The following is a 20063-nucleotide window of genomic DNA, read 5'->3' as shown; positions in this document are numbered from 1 at the left end:
TGTGTAGGGTGGCGTTCAGGGAACTTTTGAACTGCAGGAAGCAGGAATCTCTTCTGTGGAGAACAGCGAAATGTGAGAATCTTGATGAAGTGGGGGCACTATGGCACTAGTTTATTAAAAGACCCTCAAACTGAAGATAAATCTTTGTTCTGGCATTGTTTTGACAACAAGCACAGACATAATGAAAGGGTAGTGACCAACTAACATGCTGCAAGGGTGTGCTAAATCTAGGTGGTGGGTTGTTTGGTTTTTTTTTAGTAAACATGCCGCAAGGTCATACAGTCAAAAGTGGTTCTTTGCCTCCTTTCTTCTTTCTTCCCTCACCCTAAATGTAAATAGCCACTAATCTTATGGTAGAGATGGGTTTTGTGGTGAGTGTCAAGTTTTGGAGTAATACAGGTGCTCAAGGAGAGAATAGCAGCCATATGCTTAAGAGCTTTAGGAAGGCTTAAAAAATAATGTAAAAGAGGCTTTTAATAGTATATTTATACCTAGTTTTGGTAACACTTCAAAGTCACTTCTTTCTGTCTTAGCTATGGTCCAGCTGAGTCATTGCCTTATACAGCATTTAGTTAGGACAGCCCCTAAAGTGACCAACAACTTTCAAGCAAAAAAATAAGGTCTTGTTCTGAAAAATAGGGCTTTTATAGCAGAATTGTTTTTGGAGAACATGTTGAAGCTCTTTATTTGGAAGTTGGGGCTTTCATTTATAAGGCTAAGGACTTGAAGTCCATCAGCATTAATCTTTGCTGTGAGTTCACTGCCCTATTTGAACCTTAAATGAACCATTGGCAGTGATCCTAAATATGAGGTGAAATGTAGAACAGATTAGGAAACCAAGAGATGGTGCTGCTGCTGCTCTTTGTGCTTACTGGAGGAAACTTTTGCTTTTATTCCTGCAGGTCTAATAGCAGCAACGGGCAAAAGCTTCACTGCTTTGTAGTATGCCTGAAATGGTACTCGGAGTAGAAATTGGTGTTCTAGGTTGTGTCCTTGTGCCCAGCTAGTGGCCTGCGTGAGGACTTGATCTGCTCTGTCACCTCCTGTGTTGTGGCCTTGCTGCTACTTCATTTCGTCTGTGCTAGAAGACAGCCCTGGGAAGGGCTCGCTTATCCTTATGAGCAGAGCAGGTTGCCATCATACAGCTGCCATGCCTTGTAATTGGCATCTGCCCTGATACAGGGAACAGTTTGGCCCACACTATCATAACTACTCAAAGCATACTCTTACATGAGCAAGCATAAAGTTACAGTGATGTTCACATTTAGATACCACCTATTCTTTATTGCTCTTTGGATGTTTGTTTGTTCTTCAAGATAAAATTACACATCCAGTACAAAGACAGTTGATGGCTGAAAATAAATCTGTTTGCTTAACCTTTTGCCATTCTTTGTTGCAGCTGTCAAGTTCCACTTACAAATATAGGAGTGAGGAATTCAAGAGACAGTTTTCTCATCTGCCAGACTCGGAGAGACTCATAGTAGGTAAGATGTAATCATGCCAAAAGTTCTTGTCTTCTGGATGATAACTCCAGATTGCACTAGTGTCAAGGTGTGGTTTTTTTATGACAAATTCTAACTACAGCTGAAAACTTCCTATTCTCCTGTCTCTGAACTAGTATCAAATACCTTCAGGGAAAGTCAGGGCCATACTGGTCTCCTGTATTGCCTGCTCTGTAAAAAAAGACAGATTCCTTTTGGAGCTTGAGAAGTGAAGGAGAGGCTGCGGAATCCTCCGGTTCATCTAGACACAGGGTGTGAGCCTCTTAATGTCTTTTCCTGCTGCTGCTTTTTAGTGGTTTTTAGACAAAACCCTTGACAGCAGCAGAGGTGTGATTGTCTGACAGGGGTTAGCTGACAAGCTGGAAAGATAGATCACTGTGCAGGGTCAGGGTGAGCACTGAGCATGTAAACTCAACAAATGTGCATTGATGTTTTATGTCCCACGCTGGTCTGGGCAATTGTAGTTACTGCCCAGGCTGGCACTGAGCATGAAGTACATTACCGGGTGCTCTGCTGTGCAAATCTGTTCTGGCTTGGCTCATGCCTCGAGTAGAGGTTTTTCACAGCCCGTTATACCAGGTTGGCTTATCCATATGCTGATGACATGGGTGCAGGTGTAGAAGTAACGCTCAGCTGGAAGAGCAAAGGTGGTGAGAAGTGCATGGGATGGGAAGGGACAGAAGCAGGTGGCAGAGAATTTCAAACTATGGTGCATAACTTCTTGCCACTGAAGTGTTCCTTTTGAGCTCTGAATCCCTGTTTTCCTCCACTGCAAAATCCAAAGAAGGCAAGTGCATAACCCTACCTTATTTACATGTGGTGATGCACCCTATTCCTGTTTTTTACCACTTGCCTTGCAGGTAAAGCCTGCCTGCGCTGCCTGAGCGTTGTGTAACAAATCCACTGTTCAAGTTCTGGGTTTTGTTTTTATACAAAAGTGGCACTGTGACTATTTAAAGTTCATCTCCTCTTATGCAGCCTTTAAGGAAGAGAATATGGAGGGGCTGTCAGTATATGCTTGCAGCATGCTGAGTCCCTTCCAGGATAGTGGAAGAAAAATTTCTGCAAGTGACACCTCTGAAACAGTTAAAGCCCTGTGTCCTTTTCCAGCCTTGGAAGGAGGCAGTTATCCTCTGAAATGCCTTCTGCATTTTTAAAATACTTGAGTTCAGTACAGAAGTAAAACAGAAGAAAAGGATATTACTTCAAAGCATTGTTTTGATGTTTCTTCTTACATGATTGATATAGAAAGCTATGGAGCAAAATCTGAAGTACTAGTTCAATGAACACACTGCCTAGGACTTGGAGAAAGATTTAGTAATGGGTTAACCTCAACAGTGTAGTACTTGCTCCATCAGAAGCAAAGTCATTACTTAATATAAATACTTATTTACCCCATAAAAAGCAGTGCTCCTTTGGAAGGACTTTTTGCATCTTCCAAGCAAAGAGCTCTTCCTTTCCTTGATGCAGAGGAACTTATCACAGGCTTTACAGTGCTCAAAGAAGCAATTACTGGCTGCTGCTCATTAAAAGAGCTGTAACTGCTCCTGTTCTTAACTTAGCTGTTTAAAAAAAGAAGCAACCATTCCACTGTAATGAGCACTGTAAATAAAGATTATATGAAATATAATTATTCTCTTATAATAAAAAAGAAATTACTTAGACTTTTGAAATGGGAGTTTAAAGGAGTGCCGCTAACTTTAATTTGTCTGAAAATGTTGTTTACAAGCAGCATCTTAAGTTACTGGATCTGAAAACTTAGAAGCAGAAATGCTCATCTCTCCCTTTTGTTTTGATATTCTCTATTGTGTAGGTAGGTCATGGTGGTGGTGTTCATCACTTGCCGAATGCTCCAATATTTACAGGTCTCAATCCCTCCCCTTCCCCTAAACATAGAAGTGAGATGCAAACTTCTTGGTAATGGTTTCCTCAAGTCCTTAACCTCAAAATCCTGCTGCCTTTGCTCTCCCAGCATTTTGGTATCTGACTTCTCTTTGAACTTACTGGTTTGGATTTCTGTAAGTTATTGCAGTTATGCCTCCAAGGATTTGTATACATGCCCCATGCCTGTTGCTAGAAGCTTTATTTCTGCTTGATTGTTTGAGGGGAAAAACCTAAGAGAATTTTAAAAACCATAATAAAAGTTTCTGTAGATGCAGGCTTACCTTGAAGCCAGGATCATGAGGGACCCCTGAACGTCTTGTTACTTGAACAAGAACTGTTCATTTTCTTGTTGTACACAGAATCAAAATTCTGGCTCAGACAATATGAGATACAATGCTTTTCAAAGTAACAAAACTCTACTTTTGAAGTTAAAATCACTAATATCCTGCATGAATAGATATGTTTGGGGTATTTTCTGTACATGAGGTAATATTCTTTAGGTTGGAGCTTCTAAAAGGAGTCTGTCTTGTCTTTCTAGCAGTAGTACTTTGGAAATTTCAGTCTGAAGGTTCAAACAAAGTTAATTTTCCGAAGTTCTTTCAGAGAGGTTTTTAAAAAGTGCAACCAAATGCTCTGCTCTTATCCTTAATTAGTAGGTATCTGATGGTGGGTAATTGCATTCTAGATGAAATCTGTTCCTCAATAGGAATGTTTCAGCCAGAGGCAGTATCATAATAAAAATGACAGTCAGCTTCTGAAAATATCCCCTGCCTGAAGAAGTGATTAGCTTCAGGCTGCCTTTTAGTGTCTGACTTTGCAGGTAGTTTTAGCTAGTGGTAGGATCTGTTTGGTAGCAAATGATCGTCTTACTACAACATATGAACTACTGTTATGTAGGAGTTGCCAGTATAATCTGTTATACTGTGAAATGTTTGTGTATTCTGTTTAGGCGCTTTGAATTTTGAACTTCTCCCATGTACTCCTGATCTTGCCTAATGCCTCCTCTGAAAACAGAGGATAATGCACAGAGGGGCGATACATGGAGTGCTGTCCTCACACAGATACTTCCATCAACTCTGGCTTTGGGCTGTTTCCAGAACAATGGTCTGGATGCAACCCAAGACAAATCTGTCTTCACAGACTTTTGAAGAGTGAAAGGGCTTTTTATTTGTATGTAGTATGCTTACTCACTTGAAGTTAACAGGTTTGGGTCAACTGAGCTGTAGTGAGTAAACTTGCTCTTGCTCTCTGTACATAGATTATGCCTGTGCACTCCAGAAGGATATCCTGCTGCAAGGACGCTTATATCTGTCTGAAAACTGGCTCTGTTTCCACAGCAACATTTTTCGATGGGAGACCACAGTAAGATCTCTCCACTCACTTGAATCCCACCTTTTGTTTGTCCAGTACTATCAGTATGTCGGAGTCCTCAAACAATCTTATCCTGTCCATCTCATACTAGTATAACTTTGTGCCGAGTGGGAATGCAGATCCATTGCTCTGTAAAATGAGAATAGCATTGGAGACATCTGAATGCTGAATTAAGCCTGCTCAGTCAGTCATTCAGCATAAGAATGATTTCAGGAGTTATGCTAAAGCCAATCTTTTACATTTCTAGATGATGATTTGCCTCTCCTTACCAAGGAGAGTTGCTCTATAAAAGGATGTAATAGTCTCCTGTAAGACCAGGGGCACGATGGAGTGTCTGATGTTGCCCTGGTCAAGAACTCTCCAGCACTGAACTTTAACTGGTTTACTCTTGTGTGTAAATACCAGCATCTAATAGCTGAAGACCATCCTTAAAAGACCTCTGCAAGTTCTCGTTTTGTGGTTTGTAATTTTTGAATGGAATGAGCAAAAGTAGATATTTGTGGTGTGTTTGCCCTCTATTTTCTGTCCAATTAGGTTAATGAGTTTACATTTTTCACTCAAGCAGTTGAATATGCTGAAATAGCATAAGGTGGTGAATGAGAAAGAAAAGCTAATAGGTGATGGAGATGTGGCAAAATGTTTGCAGCTGTGAGACTGCTCATACCTTAAGTTAATCTCTTAAATTCTGCTGTGTGCGCTCTGAAGTACACGGGACAGACAACAAATAGCTCATGTACTTAAAACAATGAGGGGATGTAGAAATGCTTAACTGAAAACCAGGTGCAATTTCATCAGGTGAATTTGATGATTGAATGTTTCTTATTGTAGACTTGAGATTAAAAAAAAAAAAATTCCCTTTGAAATGATACCCTTTGAAATGACCAGAATACATAAACTAGTCAAAGACTGATGGTTGGATTTTTTTTTTAGCTGAAGCAGCATAGATCCTGGTAACATTCTGCTAGGCAGGCACGAACAGGTTATCTTAAGGCAACCTGAGCTCATCAGCTACAAGAGTAGAAACAACTTTTGGGACCTCCTTAGTGGGCTGTGTTGATGCAGAGAGGGAGTAAGTGGATGACCTTCTGCACACACAGGAAAAAAAAGATCTAGCTGTATGTTCTTCCTCTCTCTAAGCTGAGTGGCAGCACAAACTTACCTTCAAGGGAAGGGGATGGGCTGAAGGGAAATGGCTTGTTGCAGCCAGTCAGACCATGCTCTTCTAAACAGAAACGTTTCAAGTACTAATATGCAAGGCAAACACCTAAGCAGGAAGATTTCCTTGCAGTGTCTGGACTGCAAATAAACCCCTATCAAAATGGACTAGATCGCAAACTTCTGTGCGATGCCACAGGCAAAAGAGTCTGTTACCTGGTCTATGTCCTGCCTTATGTATGGGTACAGATTGGGATTGGCTTTCAGATCTGTCGTTTGATGTGGTTGGGATTGTGCCCTTTATCCTCAAGTGTTGCTGGAGGAGTGGAAGGAAAGAAGAAAGAACTACTTGCTTCTCTAGTCCTAGTAATGAAGGAAGAGAAGATTACTCTTAAGTCATTTTTAATTTGCTTCTACTTTGAAATGCTTGCTGTTAGGGTTAGCAAATGGAGATAGTAATTGTCTTTGATCTCAACTGAACTACATCCCAGGGTTTGGGTTTATTTTGAGTTTCTCCTGCATGTTCTGTGACTTTGTAAATTTTTAGTCTTAACAGTTATTTTTAATGTGATTTAATAAAATCTGTCTCTGCTTAGATTACTATTGCCTTGAAGGACATCACTTTCATGACAAAGGAGAAGACTGCTCGGCTCATTCCAAATGCCATACAAATAGCAACAAAAGGAGAAAAGGTGAAAACCCGTGTTTAGATACATTTTAAAAAATCACGATGTCCAGAGCAGAGCATTTATTGTAGTTTTAAATTTGCATAAGCAGCTTCCAGGTCAAGTCTTTAAATGTAATTGGGATTAGAAGACAGACTTAGTGGTTTGGTCCTTGTGCATATTGGCTTGATAATTCAACTTTAGTTTGATTGTAGAATCCCCTAGTAGTGTTGATGCAGTAACCAGAAAGTAAGGGAGTTTTTATCCCACTGATTCTCAAAGGAAAGCCATTTGAAAACAAAAAGTTCAGGGCGTGAATTCAGAACGTGCATCCTTCAGATCACAAAAATATCAAACTCAATGAATTTAAAGTGTTTCTGGAAGAAAATTGCTGAAAACAAAAAGGGTGATGTCGTGGGTTTCAAGTCACGGAGAAATCTACCCATAGAATGTGCAATTTCATGTGTTGGGTATGTAGAAAAACTGGAAAGTATTACAGAGAATGTTATGTGCAATAGACTTACTGATACTTCTGTAAATGCTTTAAAAATAATAATTCTTGGCTGGATACAGAGAATAGCTTTCCGGGGTGAATCTGGAGCTGTGCTTTGTGAAGGAACTGTGATTCCTCCTATTTGTCTGTTCCCTCTCAATTTATTAAATATTAACTTTAATTGTCAAGGAAGATAAACCTTTCTCTGCTAAACAAACTTTCAAATGGGAAAAATTTTAATACTGAAAATGATACACCTAATTTGGTCTCCTACTTTAATTTCATGTCATCTTATGTGAAGAGATTAGTAAAAGGAGTATGTAGTGGAAGGATGGAAAATGCTGTGGCCTTTAAGAAACAGGCATATGCATTTCTGATGTGTTCCATGACCTATTTGGAAGTGGGAGGAAGATTTAACTGTGTAGTTAGTTGAGGGGGAGCTCTTCCTTTGTGCCAAAGGTACAAATGATTGCAATCAGATGCCCAAAAGAACAAGTGCGTTCAAATAGTATGTGAATATTGGGGAACTAACTCTTACTTAAAGTGATAAAACATGTGGAGTGTGAGGATTATGAACCCAGGTTTGTTGAATGGGAGAGGAGCATGCCATCGCTGAAAACCTTAGGATATCCAAGATAGAAGGAAGCATTCTGGGTTTCTTGAAAATACCTATAAGTGAGCTTTTTGCACTTTGTTTTTCCTGCAGTTTTTCTTCACGTCATTCAGTGCAAGAGACCGAAGCTACCTCAGTATCTTTCGCTTATGGCAGAACGTGTTGCTGGATAAGGTAAGCTTGTAAGTGCTAGTACCAGTAGTTAAGTAACAAAGTAATCTTTGTCTGATGTAAGCAGATGTGTCTTTGGAGGATGAGAGACTTCCTTTTAGTTAGCTTTTCCTTTCTGACAGGGAATTCTAATCTGATATTCTCCTTTGACTCCTGGTACTTGAGATCCCAGGTAAACTTCTCATCCGTTCCTTCCCATACTGCCCACCTACAGCTTTTGCTGTTGATGGAACATTTTGTCTTTGAGGAGAGGTTGCGTGCTTCACTTTACTACCAACTCAAGCAGATATTACTAAACTGGCATGCACTTACTTCACGTTTTCTTTGGCTAACTTGCAATCAAAAAAGCAAGAGGCTTCTTTGTGAAAGCTTTTTTTCCCCTTTTAAGGAAAAAGCTAAAAGTCACCTTCTCGGATAAGTTAGCTGAACCTTTGCCAACCCTCTCATTACAGCTCCCCTGACCTTGAATAGATGCAACAAAGGCAGGCTGTATGATATGTAGGTGTATTTTGGCAACTTCTGCTAGTTAACTTGATTTATATTGCAATTTGTGGACACTTAAGCTAATCTACTTTCTAAAAATGTGCTGATGCTTTTGTAGAACATCACTGTAAGTAATGCAATTTTTGTAAACCAATTCCTTCCTGTTTGTGGCTCTCGTTTAAATATTTCAACACAGTTGCAATTGAATGCTGAAATATCCATATATAACTCTGCACTACAATGGTTCCCAAAGGCTTAAAGCTGTGCACTACTTAAAAAACCTTGCATGGGTACTATATATAAGATTAATTTTAGGGCAGACTAGAGTCACTCTTTGTTAAACAAAAGCTGAAAATAAAGTGCCATTTAAGGCGAAAGTAATGTTTCCTGCAAATATCTCTCATATCAAATACTAGTTAATTGTAACATCATAACCATCTTTTCTGGAATCTAGCAGTAGCACTGCAAAAAACACAATGTACGATGTCATCTTTTGACTGGAACATGCAGCTGGAACCTTGTTCTCTTTTTGTCAGGAAAATTTTGCCAGGAATAGTAATTATCTTCAGTTGGGTAGTTTATGGTGCTGGTGGGTGAATGAACGTACGGGTGTTCAGGTGTATGAACATATCCAAGGGGCTAGAACAGGGGCAACAAGCTCTGTGCTGTTCAGTATTAGTTTTTCCCCATGTGTTTTCACTCTTCAACAGTGAAATGAGTGTCACATTAGGAACAGGGTTTTTTCACTTCACAGCAGTAACTGAAGGATAGATATGGAAGCAGAAGGCATGGAGTGCATGTAAAGTGAGATGAATTAAGCCAGCAGGTTTTAGGGACTGGTGCATCTGAGTAGCTTGGGAACTCTCCTTATTCTTTTTATCTAATCTTGCTATTAGCTTTCTTGCGTCAACCTAAGTCTGTTACGTGAGTTTCTTCTTGGGGTTCTTAGTTGTAAAATGGAACATTGCCATGAGGTGTATGTAGGGCTTTTTAATGTTGCATGTTTGGAGCTGCTTATTGAAACAAGATTTCTGTTAGGTTGAGCTCCTGCTTCTGCGATGTAGTAGTGACTTGATTCTCTGCTAGAATGTGTTTTAAGTCACCTGTCAGCCTGCTTTGTAATTCCTTATTGCTTAACCAAAATAGATTAAGCTATAGATGGGCATTGAGGAGTTGAAAGTAGAAACCACAGTTGCTAGAGCTGGATCCATGGACTCTGCTACAATGATAGTTGTCCACTTACCTGTTGCTAAAAGAAAGCCCAAAAGAAATCCGGTTTCATTGCTTCCCCCCTGCCCCACGCCATGTCAGGAACAACATACATTTGAAAGAGATCCCATACATTTGAGGCTCTGGTATGGCATGCAATGGCCTGAGTATGTGAAGCCTAGTGTTTCTGGGCTCCAGTGGTCAAAGGGATCCTGTCAGAAATTGTAAGGCTTGTGACAAAAAAACCCAAATCTCACTCTGGAACCAGTTCCAAAAAGAGCTGGTTTTAATGCTTCCTCTGCAGATACCTAAGTATTTTAAAGCTGTGGATAACTCGGTTATTATCTAGAGTGTATCTGCTAGACCTGGAGATGACATCGAACTGTGAAATTCTGAAATAAAGTCAATTCTGGTGTCATCAGAAGTATAACTGAATGCAGCTGTCACAGTGCTAGTTTGCGCCACCTGATGGTGAATAACCCCTAATTTGCAGGATTTTGATCCGGGGGATTGGAATTGCGTTTGCTTCAAATCAGGTTTGTGCAGAGGTAATTTTCAGTCACTGGCACTGGCCTCTTCAGTGCTTCCTGGGCGTAGATTTCACGTTACAAGGTCTCACCTCTGAAGAGTGACCTGCCTGCTTTACCTGATACACCTTAAGCTTTCACCACCTGCAGAACATCTAGGTGGGGTCAGCATGCCCTTTCCCAGATCTCCATCTTGTGGCTGTTCTGCCTTCTACCTAAGTATCACAGGTGCTAGACAGTTGAACAAGTAGTCTTCCGTGAAGTCTGTCTTTCTATTAAAAATTACTTGCATTGTGTAAGAAAACAGTGAATAATTACGTGCAGTTCCATGCCTAAGCTTACTTAGCCATGAAGATGCTCTCCCCCGATTTTGCATCACTGTTCTGATAGGACTCCTGGTCCCTTCAGCTGAGTTGTAATTCTCTAGCTTCAGAGCTTCTCCTTCAGATCTTGCTCAGAGTACAATACTGTACGTTTGGCGCCCTTCACCTTTGATTCCTCTGGGAATCAGCAGGTACCTTCCTCTTAATATGGTCCTTTCTTAGGCTATTTTTTTGAAGTGTCCCTGTAAAGACTTTTCTTTCAAGGAAAATTCCACTTTTTTTCCATTGCTATTGCAAAATGTGCTCTGAGTGAGCCTCTTAGGCTTTTACCTTGCCATTGTTTTTAAATGTTTCTGGTTGAAGGGGAAGCATCATGGAAAATAAGGAGTCATTAATGCAGGTCTGGAAGAGACATGACACCGGTCTTGATAAAACAGATAGCTGCTTCCCCATCCGCTGAGGCTTTCAATAATACATCAGTTCATAAAATCAGCCAAAATTCCTGTTTTGCAGCAGGATTTCCAGATTGGTAAAACAAGCTTACTAATGGTTGCTGTTGACAATAAGAATAATGCTATTTATACTTGCGTGTTATTTTCCTAAAGCTTATGGGTGTCAAATAACCCTCCAGTTTAAGGGAGAAGGAACAAATTAAAATCTAATTAGGCAGGTCATTCAAATCCCAAACAAACACAGGACTCCTTATTTCTAACGGAACAAGATCTTAACTTAATCTGTCTCAGTTCCCATGAGTCCTCTTCCTTAGAGTTGGATTTATTTTCCCATTGTTCTTCTTAAGCTTTGCTGGGTAGAGATTTGCGCCTGTCTCCAGAGATATTGTAGCAGGTAAGTCTAGAGGTGTGAGAAGGGACCAGAATTTCTGATGAGCTGGGCTTCTTGTGGCTAACATACACCAGGACAGCAGTTCTGCCTTCCCCAGCAGCTTCTCGGGGAAGGTTGTGAAAGAGATCTTTGTTTGCACTTTTGTGTGCAACCAGGGTTGTTTCAGAGATCAGAGTGATTGGGTTGATTCTGACCTTTGTGTTTGGGCAGTTAGAGGGGAAGTCTGCTATTTACCTCCCCTGTCCCGCAAACAAGCAGTCGGACTGAATTCTAGATCAGAATTGCCTGGTGGGAGTGTGGTGTGTGGTGGGGGGCTGTCTCTGGAGTAACCCTGTACCAAGTGTCTCGTTCTTATTTCTGCATCTGTCCATAGAGGGTAAAAATCAGCAGCTTTGCTTACGTCAGTGATTTTCTGTAGTACTGCGTGTGCCGTGCCATGCCACTGCTTTGTCTAGCGTGAAACGAAGTATTGATGTTATATGCTCCTGGCTGGAAAGACAAAAAGCGTCCCAGCTGCTTGCTGTAGCTTTTGGTTTTGTATACAAAGAGAACAGAGGAAAGACCATCACCTTGAGCAGGCAAAGTAATTCATGCTTAGATTCAGCCTTTCAAGTTTCAGAGCTTCTCAAACCATCCTCTCAGAAGCAGAAGGCTGGCCCGGAAAATGTGTGCCCTTTGCCTTCAGAATTTAAAATTTCTGATACAATAAAGCAAGTCTGGTTTGATCTCGGGCTGTGACCATTAACAACTTATTACATCTAGCTGAGCTAGGAATAATTGAGCAGAGCGCAAGAATCCTGTTTCAGAAGGAGAAATGGGTAATGCTGACTACAAAGCCACAGGAACCAGCTTTGTAGATTCCTATGACATGTAGCTGAAAGGTTTCCCTGCTCTCCTCAAACCATCGCACACCCGGCACGAGGGCAGGCGGATTTGGCCACGCAGTGGTGCAGAATGTGCTAGTGAAGTTAATTAGCGACATTAGCTATTTCCCAGTTATTTTCTTCCAACTGGAAATAAAGGCATTGGCAATATTGGGCAATAGAAGTGGAAGCGGCTTTGTTTCTGTCCTTCGGTTTCTGGTTGAAGGGTGTGCTGTCTAGAAGATAGACTTTGGGATTTTGGAACCATGCGACGCCTGCCTCTGTTCTTAGCTGTTTAATGGAAAGAGGTGTAGGTGGTCCGTGGTTCGGGGTTTATTGCCGCACAGGACAGCGTGCCTGGGGACAGGCAGGCAGCCGTGTGGCTGCGTGTTCAGCCTTGCGTGGGCTGGGAGGCTGCGGCGCTCGCTGCTTGCGCCCTTGTTTTATACCCCTGTGCTGTGTGTTAATGTGCTGTTTGTCCTCGGTAGGACTGAACACCTTGAAACTGAGCCCTCCCGACAGGACGCCTGTGGCCGCCGCTTCCCGAAAACCCTGAAACCTTGTTGTACTGGGAGATGTCCCAGGGGGACGGGAGAGCCCCCTTGGCGGAGCGCTCGGGAACAGCCGCGGCCGGCTGGGTTCGCGCTGCCCCCCGCTGGGGGGGAGGGGGGGATGGGGGGCGTTGCGGCGCCGCCCGGGGGTCCCACCCGGAGGCCGAGGGGGCAGAGGGACACCCGTGGTGTCTGCCCGGGGGGTGCCCCGGGAGCCGGCGCCGGGCGAGGGGGGGCGGCCCCGGCCGGGCCCCGCCGCCGCCGAGCAGGAAGTGGGAGCGGGGGGGGCGGGGGCGGCGCCGCGCGGCGGGGAGCGCCAGGTTTGTCGTGTGTCGAGATGCGGGGCGACAGCGTGGGGGGGGGGCGGACGGCAGCCCCGGGGGGAGAGCGCCGAGGGGGTGCAGGGGCGTGCGTTTGCATTGCTGCCGGTGGGTCGGCTTCGCGGCGGTCTAAAATTGCGGGCAGTGGAACGCTACAGGTGGTGCGGGAGGTGGGGAGGATCACTTAAAAGCCCTCTAAATAATGCATGGCTATTTAAGGTGATTATTTCATGCAAATAGCAAGCAGTACTGGTGTTACTGCCTCATTAGCGCGGCTCTGTTCCCTTGATCAATATGGATTGTGGCTGAGGCACATTTTCCAGTGTGGTATGTCTTTTTTTTTTTTTAAAAAAAAAGATTGCTATTGTTGCTTCCTGAGCTCTGCTAAATCCCAGAACCTTCTTTCCTTTCTCTCTTTTTATTTTTCATTTATACCCCCCCATCCCCCCCCTTAGTCCTTTACAGTCAAAGTGGACTTTGAAACGAGTTGCTTACTTTGCTAATAGAAGTTTGTCATACTCCTTTCACTTCCTGACTTTCCTGACGATCTGAGAGAACTTAAATTTATCACAGTAGCTGTGGGAAATCACAGAGCAGGGCAGAGAGATTCTAAAGAAGGAGAAGAGTAGCTAGCAGTGAGCCAAGGTAATAGCAAAACCAACTATTTTTTCATAAATGGGGTTCTGGTGGTGTTCCAAAGCGAGGACCTCCTGTCCCACCCTTGGCAAAGCGAACACTTGGCTGACCTAGACACCGCTGTCTCTAGTGACTGAAACGCTAGCCTCTCACCACTCTGAGCATCCTGAGGAAGCAGGCATGTATCTATTAAGCAGTTTGTCCAAGATCAAAGAGGGAGTCCCTGGCTGTCTACTAAGTTACTGGTCTTGTGCCATATCGAGTGAAATTCAAGAGGCTGTGCTACCTTGAAGATATCTGTGAAAACATGGGTGACGTGAAGAAGCAAGTAGTGGCTACAAGTGTGTGTTTTCTTGAAATAATGATTTTTCTTGTCTGGTGTTACTGCTTGAACAGTGATGGGTTGGGAATATGGAGTAGACGGGAGTACAGTTCCCCAAAATGCTGAAATCCAATCTTGAAATGTGATACTTAAATGCTTTCAGACCTTGTCAGAATCGAGGTTAAAGGCTGTGGCGTAATTCAAACTTCTTACTGTTTCACCTCCTGTGCCTTACTGTCCCATACCGTAGTTCTTGACTAGCTTGCTTTCTTCCAGAGGCTGACCAAGCAGGAATTCTGGCAGCTGGTGCACCAGAGCTATGGCTCTGAGCTGGGCCTGAACAGTGAGGAGATGGAGAGCTTCCACTCGTCATCTGAGGACAACGGGCAGTCTCGGTGAGGAGAGGCTCTAAAGCTTAATGAAATACTTGGGGAGAAGCAGTGTCCTCTTTCTTAGAAATTCTTTTTCCAAAGTGCTGCTGTAACCTTTCTGGTAAGGCTAAGCCTGTAGTAAAAGGATGCAGAGAACGAAACTGCAATAACTGAGAATGCATAAAAGCTTAATTGTGCTCGTTGTCTAAAATAGTAGGAGCACAGCTGAGGCCCCTTAGGGGAGGGAGATAGGAAGAACAAGGTCTTCCTAGGTCTGCTTGGGGATATCAGCAGGGTAGCTTAAATACCATCATGAGAAAAGGTTGCTATCTAGGCAGGATCTGTATGCCCTTCAACAATATGGAAAGGCTGAATGGAATGTTGCTATGTATTATGTTCAGACATTTTTTTTCTCTCTATGGAGACCGAAACACTCGTTTTGCATGGCCATCCTGATGTCTGAGGTCTTTAGCTTATTTTAATATTGTCCTTGGCTTGAATTGGGAAGTTGGCGTAATATAATTGTATATGTATTTTTTTTTGAACAGTGCCTTAATATTTCTTGAAACAAACGTGAACTAACTTATGAACTGTCAGTGCCAATCTAATAACAGGGCTTTAATTTTTGTATCTCTATGTAAATAAGTATGGCCCTATAAAACTGAACAATGTAACATGTCTGTTTTCAATCCTGTGTTATCAGAGTATGTTTGTTAGGGGAAAAAAAAGCTCACTGCAAGCTTCAAAAGATGTCCTATTAAATATTTCCTGGGTGGGGCTTTTTCCCCCCTGTAAAAAAAAAAATGCACTACTCGGTAACTTTAAAATAAGGGATGCAGGAAAAAACCTCTTGTCTCCAAGGTTTCTTAAAACATTTTCTTTCCAAATTTGTTCTAAGCTATTTCTGTTTTTTATTTTCCCACAACATTTACTTTCTCTCTGATTCACCAGTGCTTGGCTTTACTAACCTCATGGTCAGAAACTGAACCTTCTTCAGAGGTGGCTAGGGTGACGAAAATGTCTTGAGAGATTAATGAGCTGGATGTGGGAGAATGAGTTGGAAGTTTTTAATATTAGCTGAATAGCCATTGTTTTTAATGCAAAAATCACATGAGAAGCTTTCTCGGATTTCTCAGCACTTGTATCTCCAAAGGTGTCTTCCATTTTGCTTTGGACAGATCCAGCATTTGTGATGACTCTGGAGAAAGGGATGAAAAGCTACCCAAAATGATTGGTTTAGTTCAGGAACCCACGCTTCAAACAGAAGGAGAGTCGCTGAACAGACATGCGTTGCCAGGAGTAAGTGCTGACACAGCCTTTCTTGCTATCTGTAACTGATAAACATACATGCTTAACTTGTATACCTGTGAGCATGGGATGCATGGGGATTGTAACTTCTAAAGAAGCCTTTGAGAATTCATGATAGTCTAAGAGGTTTTTCACATGAGAAATTTAATATGAGTATCTTCAGGTTTCAGGAATATTTCTCTAATTTAGAAATGAACAAAATTCTGTATAAGAGAATATTGTTGTTTTGAGTTTCAGCAATGTCCTGTTGCTAATTCACTGTATAACCTGGCTAGAACGCTGAGGCTTATGCCCTGGTCTCTCTTTTCTTTTTTTTTTTTTTTTTTTTCCTTTTGTTTAAAAACAAAATTGTGTTTTTCTCTACCTTCCTAGGGACCATGTGCATTTTTACACAAGTGCTTTATGAAAGTAATGCTGCTCTTCACATCCACATTTTTATGCTTGTGCTGTTTGTCATTTAACAAATATCTCCTCTTATACTTCTGCCTCCTGTATACCTGAGGTTTATTAGAGGGTAGTTACGCTGTGTTATCCTTGCCTTCAAAGGTCAATTAGTCTGTTGTGAATATGAAATCTCTTCTTATTGAAATTTGTGGCAGTGTTTCAGAAGGAAGGGGGGAAAAAAAACCCCGTGCTTGATGTAATAAAGACGAGTTTCCCCTTAATGCCTTAGGTTAATGCAACTGAACAAGGCAGAGTGCTTCACTCATGGTTGTATGAAATCATGAATGTATTTGGCTGTTTGGAAGGGCAAGCACCTTAGCAGCGGTATCTGCGGTGCACAGTTGCTGGGACTCCTGTACGTAGCTGTAGTCCTGAAAGGTTATAGGCATTTTTTTTTTCTCTTGGTTAATAGATACCCCAGGGGAAAAATCTTGAAAAAGCAAATAGAGCACCAAAGCATTTCCTATAAACTTCACTAGGCCTGGGTACCTAATTGCTCTTTCTGCTTTGGAAAATTTGGGGAGGGAAGAAAGGAGATGATTGTAATAGTTTTTACTACCATATACAGCTGCTGGCTTTTGTCACTTGCTAAAACTGATCTGGAGGTTAAGCAGGCTTTAAATAGTTTTGCTGAAATCTAAGTTAGTGGGTAGAGACTCATATCCAGCAAAAAATACTGGTATTTGTCAGATGTTAAAAGCTTAGTTAATTGGGTGATGGGTATCCCTTGTGGAAATCCTGGCAGTATAAACCAAGATTTTTGGAGAGCTGTAAGGGAGGTCTGGGAGGACTGCAGATGCTGCTGGAATTTGGGCTCTTCAGGATAACTAAAAATCTACCCAGGTAGCTTTGATTTGGCCTTTTAAGTCTTACTTGCACAAGAACGAGCCATCTAAAAATAATTGCTCTGCCTGGGAAAGAAGTGTGTTGTTTACCTGTTGGATGCCACACCCAGAGGTGTCTCTTGCAGGTGCTAAATCTAATTGGGCATGTTGCTGAGCAGTAATGCATGGGGATTTGGTCTGTATGCAGGGGAAAACGCTAGGATTTTCCCTTGAATAAACTGCCTTTAAAAAGCCCTGTAATTACAGTCTAAAAGTGCAGCCTTGATAAATGTGTAACTAAACTGTTTAGCTTACTGTTTCAGTATAACTAAAATACATAGTGATTTTGTTCAGCTATATGTGTCACTTGGTGTTTCTCAAGAATGTCAACATTCTCCACAGCCCCAGGATTACAGCATATTTTGTAGAAGCACAGGGGCAATAGGAGGAGGCAGCAGTGCTTAGGATGCATTTATCAAAAACTATTGCACTGATGACACAAAACACAGTTAATCATCTTCCAAAGACTGGAAGGAAACAAGCTCAACATCTCTTTTACAGCTCTGATGGGCAACGTAAGTCCCAGAGTGCTCTTCAGAGGAAGATCTGAACTAGTGGGGGGGTTGGCCATAGTACTTGACCTGTTTTGGGAAAAGTATTGTCAATAGCTGCCCATAGTGGATTGAAGAAAATCTAGTGCATAATACCAGTTGTAGCTTATCTCCTTCTCTTAAGTGCAGTTCATCTCGCTGTGGGAACCACCTTGTTGCTTGTATTTTCAACCATCTTCTTCCCTCTACCAGTTGTAGGGAGTTCTTCCAGTCCCAGAGCCTGCTCTTCATAGGTTAAAAACAGAAGAGCCTTGGCAAAGAACATAGCAGTACTGGACTGGCTTAGGAGAGAAATGTGTATGAGGAAGAAATTATGTATCTTTAATTCCAGCTGACAATCTTAAAATCATTGCCCTTTAGTGTGTTAAAAAAGAAAAACCACACCCCAAAACCCCACAAACCACCACCCCAAAAAAACCCAACAACCCCCCAAGAACCCGAAGAAAGCTGTTTGAGTTGATCAGTTATTCCAAAAGCCTCAGCATGAATCTCCTCTTCCCTGACAGCATGAACGGCTTTTTTATAAGAGCTGTTGCTCTTGTCTTCAGACTTAAGCCTGACTTTCCTGCTCTGCTCGTGGCGTAGTCGGCTGCTCTTCTGCTGCTGGTGGGAGCCCCACTTGTTCACCACATCCCTAATCGCCATCAAAATGCTACAAGAGTTCCTTGGATTTGTGCTGGATCTGTCTGTCAATTTTCAGACTGTTTTACCACAACTAGCTCCTTTCTGACTTCCAGCTGTATTGGTAGAGTATTTTGACATGGATATGTGGGTTCAGTCCTAGTTCCTGTTGAGTGACTTGAGTATAACTTCAGGTATGGTAGCTCCTTTCAGTAGCAGTATTTGTTAATTGATCTGCTTTTCTGATGCAGTCTTTTTTTCTTTTTTTTTTTTTTTTTTTGACTTTGAGGGAGTTATTTTTGCCTGCTTATACTGCAGTCAAATTCATGCCTGTATCTGTTTTCCAGCCACCCACCTTCTGCTAATGGCCCTCAGTCTGTGAAAAAGTAGACGGTCTTTACTTTGAAAAAAGCCAAGTACAGGAAGTTCTTGATGGCTGTTCAAGTAGGGGATGCTCTTGCGTTTCTGAGTCAGTGCTGAATAATCTTTAGGGGATGATGGTGTTGCAGATGAATTGGAATTACTCAGTTGAGGAGGAATGATCTTACTTATTACAGTCTGTGTGCTACTGCATATGAGGGGCTGTTGATCCCAGCTGTTCCAGTGGAGGCAATGGGAACTTTGAGAAGTTTAGAATGAGAACTGTGGTTCAAAGCTAGTAGCTGAGCGTTTTGGGTGGCATTTGGAGATGTATGAACCTCGTGCTTACAATTCCACTAAAAGTTACTACTTGAAGTATGCAATGGCATGGAAGCTTAGCTGCCAGTTATTATAGTTGAGGGTTAAGAGCTGCATCATTGATTCAGTGACTGATGTTTTGGGGGATATCCTGCTCTACATATTGGAGGTAGCAAACGATACTCCATTGGTTTGTTTCAGAGAACTGACATTTTACAGGTAGGATGGCTCTAGACAGTGTTTTAAAACTCTTTTTTTGGTCAAAAGATAATGGAGGCCTCCAAAATAAGAACATATTTCAAACGGGTAATTGGGATGGTCTGATCTTGCTGAGAAAGGGAGACCGTGCCTGTTTCATTGTGCTTCCCCTCAAGATTGTTGGACCCCTTGCTGAACTGGCAGGAAAACGCTAACCTGATGAATGAAAAATAAATGTTAGGTTAACAAATTTATAAATGCTAGTGTTGATGCAGGGAAGGGGACCAAACAGTGCAGATGGGTGCAGAGGGTCTGGATAGGGAGTAAACTGTCCCCTTTAATGCAGCTCTTGGTATCAGAACAGATAAGTAAGTCTGCCCCTTGTCACCAGGGTAAAGTGAAAGTTTGAAATAAAGAGGAAGGGATGCTGGCTGGGGTAGGGGAACAGGGGAGAAATTAGTGCTTGCCTGGTAATTCAGCAGGTAGAACTTGTGGCTTCCTTTATATGGCTTTCTTTGAAAGTAACTCTTTCTGTGTCTCTTTTTCTTTTAAGTATTACTTAAAGTGATTACTGATGCTTTGTTGTTTAGGGTTTTTTTTTTTTTTTTCCTCTTGGTTGTTTCAGGTGGAGGAGTCCACAAGTGAGAAGCAAATAAAGAGCCCTCTTCTATCTTCAGAAAGAAAACCTGTTAAGCTACTTAGGAGCAGGTCTTTAGAAAAGTCCTTGGACCTCAATGAGAATGAAAATCTTACAGAGAAGAGCAGTGCCTCAGATAGTGAAGAAGGTAAATAACAATTGGGAGCTGAAGACAACCTGACTCTAGTGTTCCACCTCACTTGTGGAGCAAGTTAGAGAACTTTCTGATGTTATGAAACTTGTTTGCTCATTTGTTTCACAGAATTGCAGCAAAAATATCTTTGTATCTTAGTTTCTGAGGACGAAAAAAGTTCTGTTGAGGGTATTTAGAATGAAAACAAATTGTGGTTTTGCTTTTTCTTCTTTCGGTGGGTAGAGTTGCTAACAGCTTAAACTAAAAAAAAAAAGTTTCTTGACAACATGGTGGCATTTGTTCACTT

General features: G+C 41.9%; 1 protein-coding gene across 4 annotated transcripts in view; it reads left to right on the top strand.

Annotated features, from left to right (window-relative positions):
• GRAMD1C (GRAM domain containing 1C) overlaps positions 1-20063 on the top strand; it is a 53592-nt gene that overhangs the window by 16969 nt on the left and 16560 nt on the right. For all 4 annotated transcript variants that reach the window (XM_055710798.1, XM_055710797.1, XM_055710796.1 and 1 more), the window contains exons 3-9: positions 1400-1484; positions 4645-4748; positions 6509-6604; positions 7777-7857; positions 14208-14326; positions 15481-15601; positions 19612-19771. In XM_055710798.1, the coding sequence (XP_055566773.1) occupies positions 1400-1484; positions 4645-4748; positions 6509-6604; positions 7777-7857; positions 14208-14326; positions 15481-15601; positions 19612-19771 (766 nt within the window). The remainder of the gene's footprint in view (positions 1-1399; positions 1485-4644; positions 4749-6508; positions 6605-7776; positions 7858-14207; positions 14327-15480; positions 15602-19611; positions 19772-20063) is intronic.

Source organism: Falco cherrug, chromosome 5 (genome assembly GCF_023634085.1).
Source record: "Falco cherrug isolate bFalChe1 chromosome 5, bFalChe1.pri, whole genome shotgun sequence".
Taxonomy (NCBI): Eukaryota; Metazoa; Chordata; class Aves; order Falconiformes; family Falconidae; genus Falco; species Falco cherrug.
This window is presented reverse-complemented; position numbering and strand designations above follow the sequence as displayed.